Source organism: Centrocercus urophasianus, unplaced genomic scaffold, assembly GCF_019232065.1.
Source record: "Centrocercus urophasianus isolate 14NV4802_14NV808 unplaced genomic scaffold, USGS_Curo_1.0 seq_17, whole genome shotgun sequence".
NCBI classification, from domain to species: Eukaryota; Metazoa; Chordata; class Aves; order Galliformes; family Phasianidae; genus Centrocercus; species Centrocercus urophasianus.
Window position 1 is genome coordinate 33,744,325 of NW_024884722.1, and position 16,577 is coordinate 33,760,901.

The window sequence follows — 16,577 nt, forward strand, 5'->3', positions numbered from 1 at the left end:
AGCATCCCCACCAACAGGCTGGTCTGTGTACCAAGAAGGTCTTTTAATACTTGTTGGGAAAGGGAGGTGCCTCAGATATGGTCTGAGCAGAAAGGATTTTTAGTGTATATCATAGTTGTCTTTATTCTGGAAAGGATTTTTAGTGTATGTCATAGTCGTCCTTCTTCTGGAAGAAGATGAAACCCTACTCAAAAGCACAAGAAAATACCGTGAAATTTGCATCTCTACAGACCATCATTAGCTTCATTTCAGCAACCTGCTGTGATCTTCTTATTCACCTGAAAAAGACCATATATTTTTTTTTTTCTGAAAAGATTAGCTCCCATAGATAGAGGAAAAGATGGTGAAAACTAATTTTAATATCTGAGAGATAACAGTACAACACACACACTCTTCCTCTCTAGATGACATGGGTTTGTTTTTGCTGTCCTTAATTATGCAAGGACTATATTAACATCTGCTTTGGTGCAAACATCAAACCCATGAACCAGGAGGCTGGAGTTGGCCTGCTTTCAAGTGTATTTGCCCATTTGTGTTTACTTTTCATGTATCACATCTGATCTGCAGTGGGAAATCAATGTGTATTCCGTTGAATATCTCTCTCCTGCTACGTGGTAAGAAGCCAAATATTTTTCAAGCGTAATAGTATTAGGCCAGCTTAAAAAAAAAAAATAGTCAAGAGGAAGGAAAAAGCTGGATCTATAAAATCCCACAAGGATTTTATATGAAAAGAGGTCAAAAAGCAAATTTTCCCCCTGAGCAGTGGAGCAGCAAAACTTTGACCTTTTTTAGTTCCCCGAAGAGAAAGCTGAGACTGCTTTGGGTTCCTATTATTTAATTTGGAAGAGCTATAAAGCGATAGTCATGGGAATAAACACTGGAAGTCAGTCTTCCAAGAGGGACAGTTGGCAAAGAAAAGTTGACTATTGCAGGGTATATTGGGAAAAAGGAAAAAAAGAAAAAGGCTATGGGATAAAGAAGCCTGCAGGGATTCCGAGAAGAGTAAGGGAGCATCCATCATCAAATGAAAAAGCAAAATTGAAAAGAGAGACAAAGCAGGAGATACACATGGCATGCAGAAACTGAGCTAGCTGCCTAGGGTGGCACAGAACTCCCCAGTGCAGATAACCCATCCAAAGAAAAAAGACAGAGCTTTTTGGTCATCCACTGAGACTTAATAGCTCTTTTCAAATCCCAAAGCATTCATGGTGAACACATGTAAAACAGTATGAGATCTATTTTTTTTTCCCCCCTTCAGGCCACTCTTCCCTACTGATACAATGCCAAGAGGTTTAATTAAATGTCAAGTGTTGCAACATTTGTGCCTTGGGGAAGGGAAAGAAAGCACTGGCTTGGCACTGAATTTTAAGAGCACATCATGACTACCATGTTTTCCTTAGAAGAGTGTCAACTTACCTTTCCTTTGCTGATTATAAAGAAAGTGTCCCCTCGAGCACCTTGTCGGATAATATACTCTCCACTTTCATAGTGTGTCTGTAAAAAATACATTTAAAAAAATTTAAAAATGAACAAGAACAAACAATCAGAGACTATTATTCAGCTGATAATTTGGCAGTTCTACAAGATAACACTTAGGGAGACATAGCCCTGGACTGATTTTATCTGAGTTTGACACTGGTTGTGATTTAAGAATTGCCCTACGTCCAGCAACATAATAATTAAAAAGAAACCATTTGTGTCTTGCCCATTTTTCTTATTACTGTGCTGCTGCCAGCTTTTGCCCAGATGAATTGTCTTCACAGCCTAAATCCACTTGTACTAAGCAAACCTGACACAGGCATTTTTGACAGAGAATATAGTACATGAATTAAGCTGCAATAACCATTTTTGCAATTTTTATTTTATTTTATTTTTTGTGGTTTAGGTATTTTCCCAGCATTGCCAGCAAAGATTTTATTCAGCAAATAATTTTTGATCTTTTCCCATTGTTTCATTAGTTTAACCTGTCTTTTTGTGTGTGTGTGTGTCTTATGGAATGTTTACCGCTGAATGTCACGCCTTATCAGAGCTTGCATACAAACTTAATAGGATAGCTTCATCCTTCGCAATGCCCCATCAAAATCAATATGCATTCATACATCACCAAAAATAAAGACTCCACAGAAATATTTAGCATCTCCCCCAAGCTAGCATGATGCTCTGCACCCTGCAAACTCAACAAACATCACTTCAGCAGTAAGCAGCTGCAGGGATATGCAAAGACCTCGCATCTTTTCCTAAACCTCCTGCTGGTACAACAAATGCTGCAGTTTAATCAAGCTTCTGCAGAGAGTGCAGACATGGCTGCGGGTATCAGCTCTGCTGCGCCCCAGCACTGATGTGTGCCAAACCTACCCCAAAACACAGCATGCACTGAGCTCTGGTGTGGATGCTGGATACTGTTTGAAGCTACAGCGAGTACAAACCGCTAGAAAAGACTGCCAGACCTTTTAAACTCAAAGTATGTATAAATAACAGCATGGATTTGAGCTAAGAAAGAGGAATTAATCAAAATGCTAGAATTCAGTTAAAGATTTTTTTTCTTATCTCAACAGTATATTATCGACCTGTGTTTATCTATTTTTTACACTTCAATTTCTTGGTGCCACTTAAAGACTGATAAAAGGCTCCAACATAAAAACACATAAAGGCACATAGTGAAGTATCTGTTGCATCTGACAGAAATGACTCCTTGCTCTGGAAGCAGTAGGCATGTGGTAATATTACTGAAAATAAGTCTCTTAAGAAAATATATTTAAGTGAACTATATTATGTAATGAATTAGACTTGTACTTAAAAATGTGCACAACATTGAAGGAAAAAAAAAAATGGGGTGAAGGAAATCACAACATCCAAGGAAGACATTAGCAAACAATACCCTTAGGCTTTTCAGAATGAAATGACTGAAAAAAATCAAGTCCACTATCTGAGTCACAAATGCTTTCAGAAAGCATTTCGGAAAGAGCTTGGGTTCCCCTGTCCATGCTGGGCTCCAACAATCACACTACCTCTCCTGTTGCATGTTCTAGAATGAGAGGAGGAAGGAAAGCCTGAGAGGAGGCCATGGAACACTGTGGACACAAACTCAGTTATGTTTGTAAGCAGAAATCCTGGGGTTTCTGCTTACAGACTTTGAGGATGTACACTGAGGAACCTTGAAAGGGTCTGATCTTATATGGCGCTGGGACTGTGGCTTCGAGGGATCCCAACCTGCCTCTGATGTTTCAGCACCTCTTGCCTACCTTATCTTCTTTTTCCTGGTCTCTTAGCTCACTCAAACCACTGCAATCTCTTCTCCCCACATTCAAGCCACTTTCCCCCAGTGCTTCATTTAGCTCCCAGCCATGCAGAACTTTCATTTCGCTTGACCTCCTCCTTGGCACTTCTTCCTGAGCCATTCCTTTGATCCTTGTCTTCATTTCTAGGTATTTCAAGCCCATTTCTTTGATGACTAATTCCACTGTGCTTCTTTTTGCTTGAATCAACCTGTCTCCAACAACACTCCCATCGTCTTACACTCTCTCCTTCTCTAACGCAAAGCCAATCATCCATGTGCACTGCCCTTCTAACCAAATTACGTCTGTCCATTCAGATTGAAAGCACTGCGCGAAGTGAGAAAAGCGCAGAAGTGCTCACATATGGCACATGCAAATAAAAATAACCACAAGCCCTTGCTTTTAGCTGGCCACTTAGAGGTAGCAGGGTGTTCTCATGTACACACAGTACCACTACGTACCCTGTCCAAAAAGCAGTTTGGCAAGTATGTTGCATAAATTCATGGCATGGCTTTCAGCATCACAAGCTCCATCGCATCCAGAGAAAACCACTCTGAGAGCAACATGAGAAAACAAGGACTTCTGAGAGCCTTACAGAAGCATGGTGGCACATGCAGAAGAGCAGTATTTGAATTAAAATCACAAGGAAGGAGGTCAATAAACATGCTTTTACTAGCCTTAGACTGACTTCATCACTATTTCTGCACTTGCAAGATGCAATACAATGGCTGAGCTCCAGCAAGCTGTTAAAAGCTGGGCTCCACCAAAGGGCACCCTTCTGATGGAGGTTACAGCCACCATTGGCAGCTCCTTCAACTCAGCTTCAAAGCCCTGTATAACTGGTTAAATAATTCCCAGTTTGCCTTCAAAATAGTTAACAAGTATTTCCAATCACCTTTGCCATCAGCAAATAAGTAGAAATGTGAGCAGTGAAACACCTTTTATTTAGGTTTAGAGCTTGTATTTTTTGATGTTTTGACTTCCTCTCAAGGGACTCTGAAGAGAGCCAAGAACTCTGTTGTGCATATTGCATTTTCACAGGCAGCACCAAAGCTCTGTGACAAAAGCTAATTTTATGTCTTAGCTGTATTCCACTGAAACCAAAGTGTCACAGCAGCTCATAAGTATTCTTCCGAAGATCCAGAAACTCCTCCAGTCCACAACAGAATTGGAGCAAAACACAGAAATTAACTCCTAGCTGGAAGAGTTGACCAAACCATATAAACCATTCTAACATTTTCTTCTTTTGAGACAGAAAACAGAGCAGAAGGTTTAAAATATATGTGGAAAGGGGAAACCTCCAAGAGAAACGCAGGCTGCAGAAACAGCTGTGCAAGCTGCCAAAGCCCGGATAGCCAAGTGGAAAAGCCAGTAGTTAGGAGGTCTTGTGTTGTGCAGGGAGAAAAGGGTTACGAGGCAAATCACTGAGGCTTGGCATCAAAGTCTGAGATTCAGCACTCAGAAAAACTACGGCGATAGAGCTGAGAAATTACTGCTGGGAGCAGTACCAGCAAGCCACAGATGTGTGCTTTAGAAGCTCTGGCAAATACAGATGAATGAAGGCTTGCTTCAATTAATTATAAATGCCGCAACATTGAGAGAGTTCGTTGCGCTAACAAGACTGTTGTTTTACCAGGTAACACCAGGCCCTCAAGGTACACCTCACAGGACATGAGCTGCTTTATCACCTGCTTTATCATTATTTGAACGAGAGGTCCTAAGCACCTGATCAAATCCTTCAAAGTAAGAAGTCCCCAGGTACCACTAATTCTGCTGGAAAACACCAGTGCCTGAGGGAGAACTACTGTGCCAGGTGAAGGGATCCACCTCAGCCTTGTAACACTTTATTTCCCTATAAACTCAGATCAGTTAGGGGAGATCACATTCTCCTTCCCAGTGCAGAAATGCCCATGGGGAGGAGATTGCTCTGTGGAATGCTAACAATGTTGTGTCTTGTGTGTGCCTCACAGGATACCTAATGTCTGATAGAGGCCTCTTCCTGAGAAAATAAGGGATAAAACCTTTTTTCTGCTTTTTAGCAAACACGTGTCCAAACATCAGAACTAAGAGCTTCCTTAAAAACAACTAACCAACCCACAAAGATCCAGTCTTCCATTAATACTTTGATTTTAGTGTGACCCATATGTGGTTTCACTCCTAGGAGCATTTCAGTCCCTCTGTTCTCCAGTAAGGAGAGGAGCTACGGACACAGGACTTCCAGCTTTTTGAGGTTCCCCAGTCTTTGCAATGAAGCAAATGAAGCACTCTTAGCTCAAAGTCACTCAATTGTATTCACAGAAAGAACGTGTCAGAAGAGAAAAAACAAAGCTAAGGAAAGAAGCAGCTCTAATTAGTTTCCTCAGGGAATGAATAGGTCCGAAACCAGAATGTTTTAACAGGAAAAAAGCTCAACATACATACACAGGCAAGAGAAAGTCACATATACACTACATTTACTCAAATTCCTATTAAATTTACTTCATGCATGCCAAGGCAGAACTGACAGGAGCAGGGTGAAGTGAAAAATAAAATTAGAGAGCCAGCCCAATTAGCATGTCAAAGTCACCAGAGCATTTCTCGAGTGCCCTTCGCCAGCCCAATGTCATGCAGCACTGCCAGCACTTCAGAGCAGCCCACTTTCTGACCTCTCAACCTTTATGACTCCGACTTTTTTATTTCTCCTGCAGATTCTGCACAACAACTTGTTAAATCCTTGCAAGGATAACTGCCAGCTTCTGGTCCCTTCTACAGTATTGAGCAAGAGGTTTCAGGATTGGGTACATGACTCACACTACCCCTTATTTTTAACAATACCTGGGAATTTATCAAACACCTGTGTTAAACCCAGAATACCAGAACATGTTTGTAAGCCATTCAGAAGCTAAATTGATAGCTGTTTCTTCCTAATCTAATTGGTTTCTTACAAATAACAACACATTTGTAACAAAGAGACAAATGCATAATCATTGGTTTTCCATCGTATTTTCATTTCCTCACCTAAAACTAATACAGATTTAATTTCCTCACAGTTCAAGGGAATCCGTGAATTACCTAAATAATTTTGGAATGGGTAAGATCTCACCTTCAGAAACACAACCCATCCAGGCAAACCTTTGCATTCACATTTTGCGATCACATACCTTTAGTCAAACTGAGAGGACAGGTTTAAACAGCGCTGCTCATAGATTAGGAGTCCCTATACGGCTTTGAACAGAACGAAACAGCAGCAGTTTTAAAAGGGTTCTGAGCTAGACCATGCATCTGTGTCTGTATTTCAGCCTTACAAGGTTTAACTAGGAGGATGCAGCTAAACTGAGTTGGCAATAGCTATATCTATAAATTGTAGTTTTCAGCTGCCATCATGGAAAACTAAACATTTGAGGTGCATTAAAAGTAATTCAGACAAAACAGCAAACTTGCATTTATTTTGATATTAGGAACAGCATAAATTTTATCATCTCAATCAGAATCGAACAGTGAACACTGTTCTTTGCACCGTCCCTCGAGCTCTCCACTGCCATCAATGTTACCATCATCTCCAGCTACTTCAAGGTTTAGCTCTTACAGCAAATCCCTAAGCACACCCAGGATACTATATTTATAGCATTGGAATGCAATCACAAAATCAATATTTTTCAGGAAAATGTTGCTGAAAGACACATGAAAGCCATTCGGTGCATCTGAGCCAGGTGTAGATACAGTCAATATTCAATGTACACGGAACATATTGAAATCTAGGTATCAAGCAGTCAGAGTTTCATACTGATTGCTATGGTCATTCCAAACTGCCATTTCCACATAAAAAAGAGATAAAATGGAAATAAAGGTTGTTAAAAAACTAAGGTTGTTAAAAAACTAAACATGAGAAGTTTCTATGCAGCAACTCTATGTATCAGAGACAGATCTGAATCCAATTCATGTAGTACTCTGTCTAAATGGCCTTCATGTACAGTTGGATTAAAATCAATCTCAGAATACAGAGAAGCCTGAATCTTTCATATGGCATCTTTTGCAACCTAATGTCTTAGTTTCAGCTAGGACGGAACTGTTTTCTTCACAGCATGACATGATGCTGTGTTTGGTTCTAGGAGTAAAACAATGCTGCTAACACAACATGTTTGTAGCTGCTGCTAAGCAGTGCTGTACAGAGCCAAGGCCATGCACAGCGAAGGGCCCAGGGAGCTGGGAGGGAACAGCATGAGGATGGCTGACTTAAAGTGTCCAGAGGGATACTTCATACCATATGACATGTTGCAGAAGGAGTTTGGCAGGGGAGTTCATCATCTCTTTCTTTTCCACTGCTCGAGGACTAGCTGGGCACTGGTCATCAGCTGGTGAAAAATTGCTTGTGCATCACTTGTTATACATATATACAGTCACAACTATTTTCCTTATCCTTTTTTCTATCTTAGTAAATACTTTTATCTCAACTCATGGGATCTATCTTTTTTTTCCCCTCAATTCTCTCTCCTATCCCTGTGGGAAGAGGGGAGTGAGAAAACGACTGTGTGGTGCTGAGCAACCTGCCAGGTTAAACCACAACACCTAATTTAAAACAAGTCCTCCTCTTTGTGCCTCATCAATACAAGTGCCTCTCTCCTGGAGATACCCAGTAACAACAGCTTCTACAATTATTTGTTTTCCCTGCTATCAATTTTACTTAAAGCTAAGCAGAAGCCATTTATCCAAGGGGGAAAACATTTACTTAGTGAGTTTCACCAGGTGAAACCATTAGTCAGCATCTCTGACGTGCTCAGCAAGCTCTGCAGAAGAGCCAGTTCAGGAGCAGCACATCCTGCAGCCCACTCAGGTTGTCCTTTGGAAAGAGAAATACTTAGTCTTTGGTCCTATGCAGAGCAGCAGCACCCCAGCCTTGAATGGAGGAACATCCCTGCAACTGAAACTCTCTTGAGAAGTAGTTGGAATTCTATGAGACACTACCGACATTAGAAGCAGCAAGGTGTTAGCCACAACAACAAACTGCACCAAGTTCTGACAGTAACTGCTTTTTTGGAGTCTCTGTGCTCTTCATACCTGAAAACACAAAGTCTCCACTGAAAGCAAACCCAAGTTCTAGTGCTTGCCTGACCATGTGCAAATCTCAGGCCAGGTGCGCTCAGAGATCACCAGCACCACCTCTCTCCAAAAAGCTGTTTGTTCTATTTATTTCCTGTATGAGCTGTTAAGCATCACACACTGCTGCAATGGTGACACTGTAACTAGAACAAGATGAGAGAGAGAGAGTTTGAAATCTGAATTTCTACACTTTGTCCTTCTCAGAGGTTTCTGTCAGGACCCTCTGTTGAATATAAAAGTGACTTGCAGATCAGAAACTCAAAATATTCAACTAATTTTACTTACTTCCCAATACTGTACCTCAAAAGCCAGACCTTGATTTGGAGGAAGTGGCAAGCAGTGTGTCCCAGGTGTGTGCCAAGGATGCAGGGCTGCACAGGACCAGCCTTGTGCCACCACCTCTGTGCTGCCCATCCCAGCTCCATCAGCCTTGCCCTTTCAGCAAACCACCACGTTGCACTGAAGGCTTCCTCCACAACAAGCAAGAGAATAGCATCGTTCACCTGTGCGTAAAGTCTCTGCTCCACCAACCTCATTTTGTCCATCACCAATTTCAGCCACCATAAAACCTAACGAGTAGTGACACAAGCCCAAGAAGAAGCCTTGACACCAGCCAACCTAACAGCTAAGCTTCAGAAAACCTCATTTTCCTTCAGCTGGATGACTTTGACTTCTATGTTTACTCTGAGAACATCTGAAAAGGGTAAAAAATGGCTGGAACATTTGGAGTGCTACATAACCCACGTCAGCTGTGGTGTGGAAGGGCCCAAATCTTTTACAAGGTCATGTAAGGGGAACTGAAGCATAAAGGGAGCTTTGAGGCTCAGAGCTTCACCCTGGGCAGCTGAGTGCTCTGTTCACCAGTCACAGGTTTACACTGCATAAACCAGGAGGATAACAGGAGTTTGATGACAGTTCTGAATGTATAATCTATCTCCTTCAAGGTATATATATATACACATTTAAAATAAATCCAAGTATGTTATTTTGCTGGCTCTTTAAAAAATATCCACAAAACGTCAGCAAAACTCCAAACATAAGCAGCTTTCAAAATATTATTTACAATATTATTGTATTAAATATTTTTCCAAGTCTAAACTGACAACAGCAACGCTAGCAAAATGAAGTATTTAGCTGCTAGAAAATGCCGCAAAAACAACTTCAGGAAAATATAATTCCTCTGCACTGAATTCTGGGGAATCATAAAGCTTTGTTTCTCTGGCTTTACTCATGAAGCACCTAAAAATGTTGCTCCTCAAGATGGTTGAAGGGCAATATCATCATCATACTGCAGCTCTCTGCTTAGCCAGCCTGAGCACCCAGGTGCAGCTGGTGAGAAATCAGTGTGCTCCTCAGCACATTTTGCACTGCTTCGGCATCGTGGCCAGTCACAGTGTCCTCTGCTGTTCAGTTTGCTTCTGATTCGTGCTCCACCTGCTCCCTGAGTTATAATGCATCTAAAGGGACTGTTTGCATGCAGACATTCACATCCACTGTGCTGAAATAATACCCATCACTTCACATGGCTGCTTTATCTACCCTCTACTGCAGTTGTCTTAGCATTCCCCTGAGAGACGAGGCAAAAATCTGATAACAATTCACTGCATTTCCCGAAAAAGGCAAATAGTAAGCCCTGCAAAATAGTGAGCTGCAACTCAACAGCAAATAGCAACCAGTATTACAGCAGAAACTTTCAGCTTAGACTAACAATTGGTGGCTCACCTCGTAACACCAAGGTATAATGCATGCTTCTGAGAACAACATATTGATTTCTCCAGCTGAAAGGAATATAACATGGAGTACAAGCAGCAGTGTAAGAGGCATATTCAACAATTACTTCATTAATGCAAACAATAACAGCCTACACCAATTCCACCGGGTACAAAATGAAATGAGCAGTCTTGCAACACTCCTTACTGCTTCTGAAATGTAACAATGTGATAGATGTTCCTAATTTTACCTTCTTTGGTTAAAAGACCGCTTTAATTTCCTGTTTGTTTCTTTTGGGGTTTGGTATTAATGCTCCTTAAATGTGAATTTCACAGTGTTACACAGAGAGCTACAAAAGAGGGAAATATGCAACACAGCTGAGATTGGTACCCTCTTTACTTCCTCTTCTCAAAAATTCCCTTGCTTCCAAAGTCCCACAGAAAGGCACTGAGCTGGAACCAGCCCTCTTCTAGCTTTAGGCAGCACCTACCAGCACAAGGCAAAACAGGTGATGGAAATAAGGTAATAAAAATGCAAACTGCACAATTTAGACAAATCCAAACAACTTAACAAACTTGGTTTAGAGCAAAAGGTCATCTTTGAATTGCCATTTCCCATTCTAATCAGAGCTTCAACCTCTCCTTAGTTGAAATTGTCTGTCTTGAAACAGTGGTTGAGTTTTCACAACAAATGAAAAACTTCTGCACCATTTTGTACACATGATGTTGCAGCTGATAATTTAGGAGCTTCCTTCATTCCTTCAATGACTTGAAAGAAGTCCGTATCTTGCTCCTTCCAAGACCCATGGTGCACAGCTAACCAACACTATTTCCTTTACATCATAAAAGTTAATGTTATCACATCAAAACATCCATCCTCTCCTCATGACAATAAGAAAAGGCCCATTTGTAATTTGTGTGCGATAAGTACCCAAATGAGTTTTTTTCAGCCTCACATTAAATAATTGTGCTTCACTGAAAAAGTGCTCTACACGAAGCAACGCTGAGAAAAAAGGGTATGAGGAAGGACTAAAACTTCAGCTGTATCATCTAGTCATACTGAAAGCATGTTTTGCTTCCTTCCTTGGTTCCACTGGACTTCAATGCAAGAGGCACAATTTTCACGGTTACATAAAAGGCAACAAAATGTACAAAGGCCCACATTTTACAAACGTTGGCCCAGTATCCTGCATGCAATGGGGAAGAAACACGCATGTGATACTGAGAGCTTCTGCCTTTCCCCTTCCTATTTCTCAGTGTAAAGGCAGTGACCTTCACCTTCCTCCTCACCATCCAAGGCAGAGGACAGCCTCTTTATAGGAAGCAGTGCCTTTCTGTCTCCTCCATGCCTTATGTAAGTGATCAATCTACTACTGGGGCTTTTTCATTCTTTTGTATATTTCTTGAGCAGAAGCTAAGTCCTGCCATTACCTTCAAGTTCCTTTCCCTGTCTTGAGCAAACCTGAGCATATTTAGGGACTCTCTGCAATGCCCTCAGCATCTCAAAGATCTTATTTAGCCACATTTAAGGCTGAAGGATATAACATCAACCTGACAGTGGGACAGATTGTGACTCTGGACAAGGTGGGCTCGCTAAGTCCATTAGAGGCTGTAATGAAGACCTGAGAAACAGTTCTGATTCCTAAATACACTCTGCCCTTTTAAGGGAGAAAGAGGAAGAAAGAGATTCTCAAAAATACATTATTTAGTTTAATGCATTATTGCTAAATAAATTCCCTGACTTAATTTGCTCTAAAAGTAGACACAACACATTAGAAACCACATTTAAACTTTCCTTCCATCCCCACTGTTCCCAAACCACGGTCCAACAGGTAACACTGGAGCCAAGTCAGATCTCCTATGCCTGGAGGCAGCCACCCCACAGCCATTTTTTGTCCACAGTGCTGAAGCCAACATCTGTTTCTGCCTGGGAAATGCACTGAGTTGCTAGCTGTTGTCACCAGCTGGCACAGGAGCAGCACAACCTGACCCTGAGTCCGGCACTGTCCCTGCAGACCCACGGTCAGTGATTGCTCCAGCACTGGGAGCACAGGGCACAGAGTCAGCAGATGCCCAAGCTGCAGCCCAACACCTTTGTAGAGGGGAAACTTCCAGGAATACAGAAATGTTGATTTTTGGAGGTGGAACCGCTGAAGGTAGACATCTACCTGCATGCAATAGAGCTGATGGTGACAAGGAAAGACAGCAAGTTAGCTGGGTGAAAGTTAATGGTGATATCAGGACACAGATCGACCGCTGATGAAGCAGGGTAGACAAGCCAATAGTTTGCCTGCTGACTACCATAATAACAGATTAACAGATAACGAACATGAAATGTGCAGAATTAACTGAGTGGTAAGTAATTAGAAAGAGGATACCTAGGCAACAGACTGGAATTAATTAATCAGTTACTCTGACTGAAAATCAATGAACAGTTAAATCAAGTAAAATGTAAGTAAAAAAAATGAAATGATAGAGCGAGTCAATTGCATGGGGTCAATGCAAACTTGGAGAAGGGGGAGGCAGAAATTAAGTTGCCCATTGGAAATCAGTAGTGCTAACACGAGGAAAGAGTGCTGGAGCTATGATGGGCCACATATAGTTTTTGCAGAACTGAAATCTCTATCTGAACAACTCACATCCCATGACATTTCCAGAAAGCATAAAACAGAAAGCCACTGCTGCTCCTCAGAACACTTCACTTCGAGGGACTCCCTGCCCCAACTGCTCCCCAGTAATGAGACAGCAGCACACTCCCACTGCACTGATGGGGAAGGGGAGGCACTTTGCTTTCCTTTGCATGTACAGGGATCAAAAGATCTCCTCCTGTATAACAGCATAACGACCTTGACAGCTTTGCTGGGAGGAAACACAGCCAGCAACCAACTGTTGTGTCGCCGCACCATCAAATTTCTCCAAAATTGCAAGCAACTTCTTGTGAGGATATGGGTTTTTAATTAAATTCCACTGAAATGCACAAAAAGTAGCCCCTCTTCTGCCCATCTTCCTTGAATATTTCTGATTTATTTTTTTCTTCTCAGTGGAAGACTGTCTATGGAACACAAATTCTCCTTCATAAATCCAAAAAGCCATTCCACAATTATTAAAATGGCAATCAATTCCTCGCAAAAATGAAACTGGAAGTAAACACTGTAAATCTTCATGTATGTTTTATATATTTTCTTAATTTGCAACAGATTTTGTACTCTTATTCAGAGAAGTTATTTGTATTGCCATGAGGATCAAAACCAATTTCCTAATCTATCAAGAGGAATAAAAGAGCACATTAATTGAATATACTCAGCCACTCTTGAAGTAACCTCCAATGAAATATATTTTCTTTTTGTAGTCTGAATCAAAGAAGAGTGCCTACCCTTCCATATGCAAATGTACTTCTCCCCAGGAACAGAATTTACTGGCAGCAAAAGTATGGAAAGCACTACATTTTTACTGAGGCGGGTAATTGTGCCCATGGAGTTCACCACTTTCTTCCAGTCTGGCAGCTTCTGTAGGGTTTTCAGTAGGTGACAATCAGTTCTGACTGAGCATGTAAGCCTTACAGCATCAAACAGCACCTACCACAGCATTTGCTGCCTTCTGTATCTCTGAGGGCTTTGTCTGTTGATATTAAATATTACCCTTTTACCTAGATTTTTCTCATTAACTATACAAAGGGAACCACAGCTTGATCAGCCTGCACACACATAAATCGCAAGCTCCACTCCCACCCTGCCAACTATTGCTGTGGATTACAGCAGATTTTGGAAGAGAATTACATTGGCGTAAGCGAGATAAAGAACCTAAAACACACTATTTAAAGCAATGACGGGTAAACTTTTAGTCTGAACGTGCACTGAAACAGGAGAAATGGAAAACTATTACTTTAAATAGCAAAAATGACTTTCGTCAGTGGAAAGAGAACAACATAAATACTTCACAAAGCGATAAAAAGAGTTCAAACCATCTCACTTTGAACTTTGCTACAAAGCTGCTCTACAGAAAACTTTACCAGATCTTTCCACTGCCTACAACTTATTCCAGACTTTTGTCCAAAGGGTAATGAAACATGAAACTAAAATCACACTCATAATTCAGAACATGATAAAACTTCAGATTACCAACAGAGAATACAAAGAATTAACCCTATACTAGAACACCTTCATCTAGCTCTCACACAGTGACTAGCTGTATTAGTATTTGACTGATGAGATCTGCTGCGTGCTTTACAGCGTTTCTGGAGTTATCTCAACGTTAGTCCTGAAAAGAAAAAGAGAACAACACTGGAAAATACTATCTAGGTCACATTTTTGGCTCAAGACATAGCACTGCTAATGGACAGCTGACTATTTCCTTACCAGGCAGGGATGGCACATGGATCCAGAGACAGATTACTACTTGACTTTTTTGAACTCCAAAGCAAAGTGAATTATATCTTATATCTTTTGTGGAAAATTACAACTTGGATTTAAGGGTGTACAACCGTGGAACTGACCTTATTTCAACAGAGATTGCTTGTCATAATACTCGATAAACCCCACTCCTGTACAGTCAGGGAAAACCTTCACCCTCCAGTAAAAGATCACCCACAAAAGTGCATGCTGGTAACACCAGGCGCATTATTCACATTTCCCAGTCCTGTATAGCAAACTGGAACTAGAAGGGATGGGAACAGGAGAGTGCATCTTTTCCACTGATGCCCTGATTTAGGACATCAGCATTTTCCTCTTCAGTAGAATCATAAGTTTTCCCAGCAACGAGCTATTTTTGCACTTGTCTTTCCTCTGAGTTACAAACACAGTCAGTTATTCTCATTTTATATTATTTCTGAGATACTTTGGAGTCTTATTTTTCAGCACGAGCTGTAACATTGATTGGAGAAGGGGTATCTGAAGGACCCGGGTCTCCGGCAAAAGATCCCTTCATGCCTTTTTCCCAGGACTCTCTAATAAAGAACCAAGGACAGCCCAAATGGACACTCCCCAGAAGCCTGCAGTTGAGCAGGAAGCTGACTTCCAGGCTTCATCATCTATGTCACTGCCTTCCCAGCACACACCTTGCTACTTGCTGGGACTGCCCCCCTTTTTGGGGTTGCCTAGATGCAGTGAGATGTGCTGAGATCGGATGACCTCCTAACACTACAGCTGTCCATTTGCACCCCAGTGTGGAAAATGCAAGTCAGATAGCTGAAGCAGTCTGTCCACACATTACAGCCCCTCAAGCATATGGAGTCCAGAGGGCAGCTAATATTTCATTTCTAATGCTGGACATCTGCTATCAAAGCTGCTGATGAAGAATCAAATGTCAGGAACAGGAGATCAAAGTGCTCTTTGGTGCGCAGAGCAGGAGGCTTTAGGGAGATGCTAACCCAACCCTGGGTGCTCTAAACCCATCAGCTCCCATCTGGCATGTAAGCCTGAGGATGATGAGCACTCACACTCAGAAAGATGGCTCTTCCTGTTTTCGGCACAGCTCAGAGCTCTAGCTGCAAGTAATCTGATGTAAAATTCATGTTCAGAAAGCAGCTGACCTCATCTTCCTGCCACACCAACAAGCTAGGTTCAAGCATCTGTAATGTTTCCACCTGACAGACAGCAATGATGGAATACCTCAAGCTCCCACTTGACAGCACAAGTAAAACCTGCAAATCCCACCTAGTGTTGCTGGGGTATATTTACAACAGGACCAGGCTTTGCCATCAGCTTCCCAAACCCTCCAAACCAAAGACAGTACACCACAGGACAGAATTGTGCCAGTCTCCAAGCTTTGCTGTCTTTCAGATGTGGGATGCACCAGCAGTTCCTCTTAAGGCTGAAGTTTCAAACTCTCAGGGGTCTCTCAACCATGTTTTGAGATAAGTTTCATTCCTGCCCCCTTATAGGGTCCAAAGCCATATATCCCAATCTTGTGTATGACACTCAAGAACAGTTCTGAGCTCTTATTTCCATAATCCTCAAAGATTGCAAATGAAAGGTCAAAGTTCTCAGCGGTGCCGAACTCCCTGAATGCCATGAGGATTAGGAACAAATTTTTCAAGTCATTTTAGGGTCAGTATGAACTATTCGAATCAGCCATCCTCAGAAACACATAAAGCCAAAATCAACACCCCCTTCACTTATCCTAATAACCCATTATTGAACCAAAGCACTCCTACAGCAACCAGCCAGCCCATTTCCATTCACAGGCTGCATGGGAGGAGGATTTAGCCATTACCAAGCAATCTGTTTCAGTGGACGATAAGCTCACTGTCAAGAGGAAAACCTGTTTTATTGACAGTTGCTTACTTCTTCAATTTTCAGCTTTTATAATCCCAAGGAAAAGGCTACCCAGTAGTGGCTTGCAGTGGGCTTAGCAGGTTTTCCAAGCAGAAGATTCTCAGTTTGACATATCAGGACTGCAGCTGCAGGTAGACAAAGATGTGCCCACAGGTTCCTCTGGTACCAAATGAGTTCCTCAAGGAGTGCTGATGCTGTGCATCATTCCACCTTTCCTCCAGCACTTCAGCTTTTCATGCTGGCAA

The 16,577-nt window shown here is 41.7% G+C and overlaps 1 protein-coding gene across 3 annotated transcripts in view; it reads right to left on the minus strand.

The window, feature by feature from the left end:
- Positions 1-16,577, minus strand: part of PRKG1 (protein kinase cGMP-dependent 1) — a 393,753-nt gene that overhangs the window by 112,451 nt on the left and 264,725 nt on the right. For all 3 annotated transcript variants that reach the window (XM_042818630.1, XM_042818631.1, XM_042818632.1), the window contains exon 6: positions 1,417-1,494. In XM_042818630.1, the coding sequence (XP_042674564.1) occupies positions 1,417-1,494 (78 nt within the window). The remainder of the gene's footprint in view (positions 1-1,416; positions 1,495-16,577) is intronic.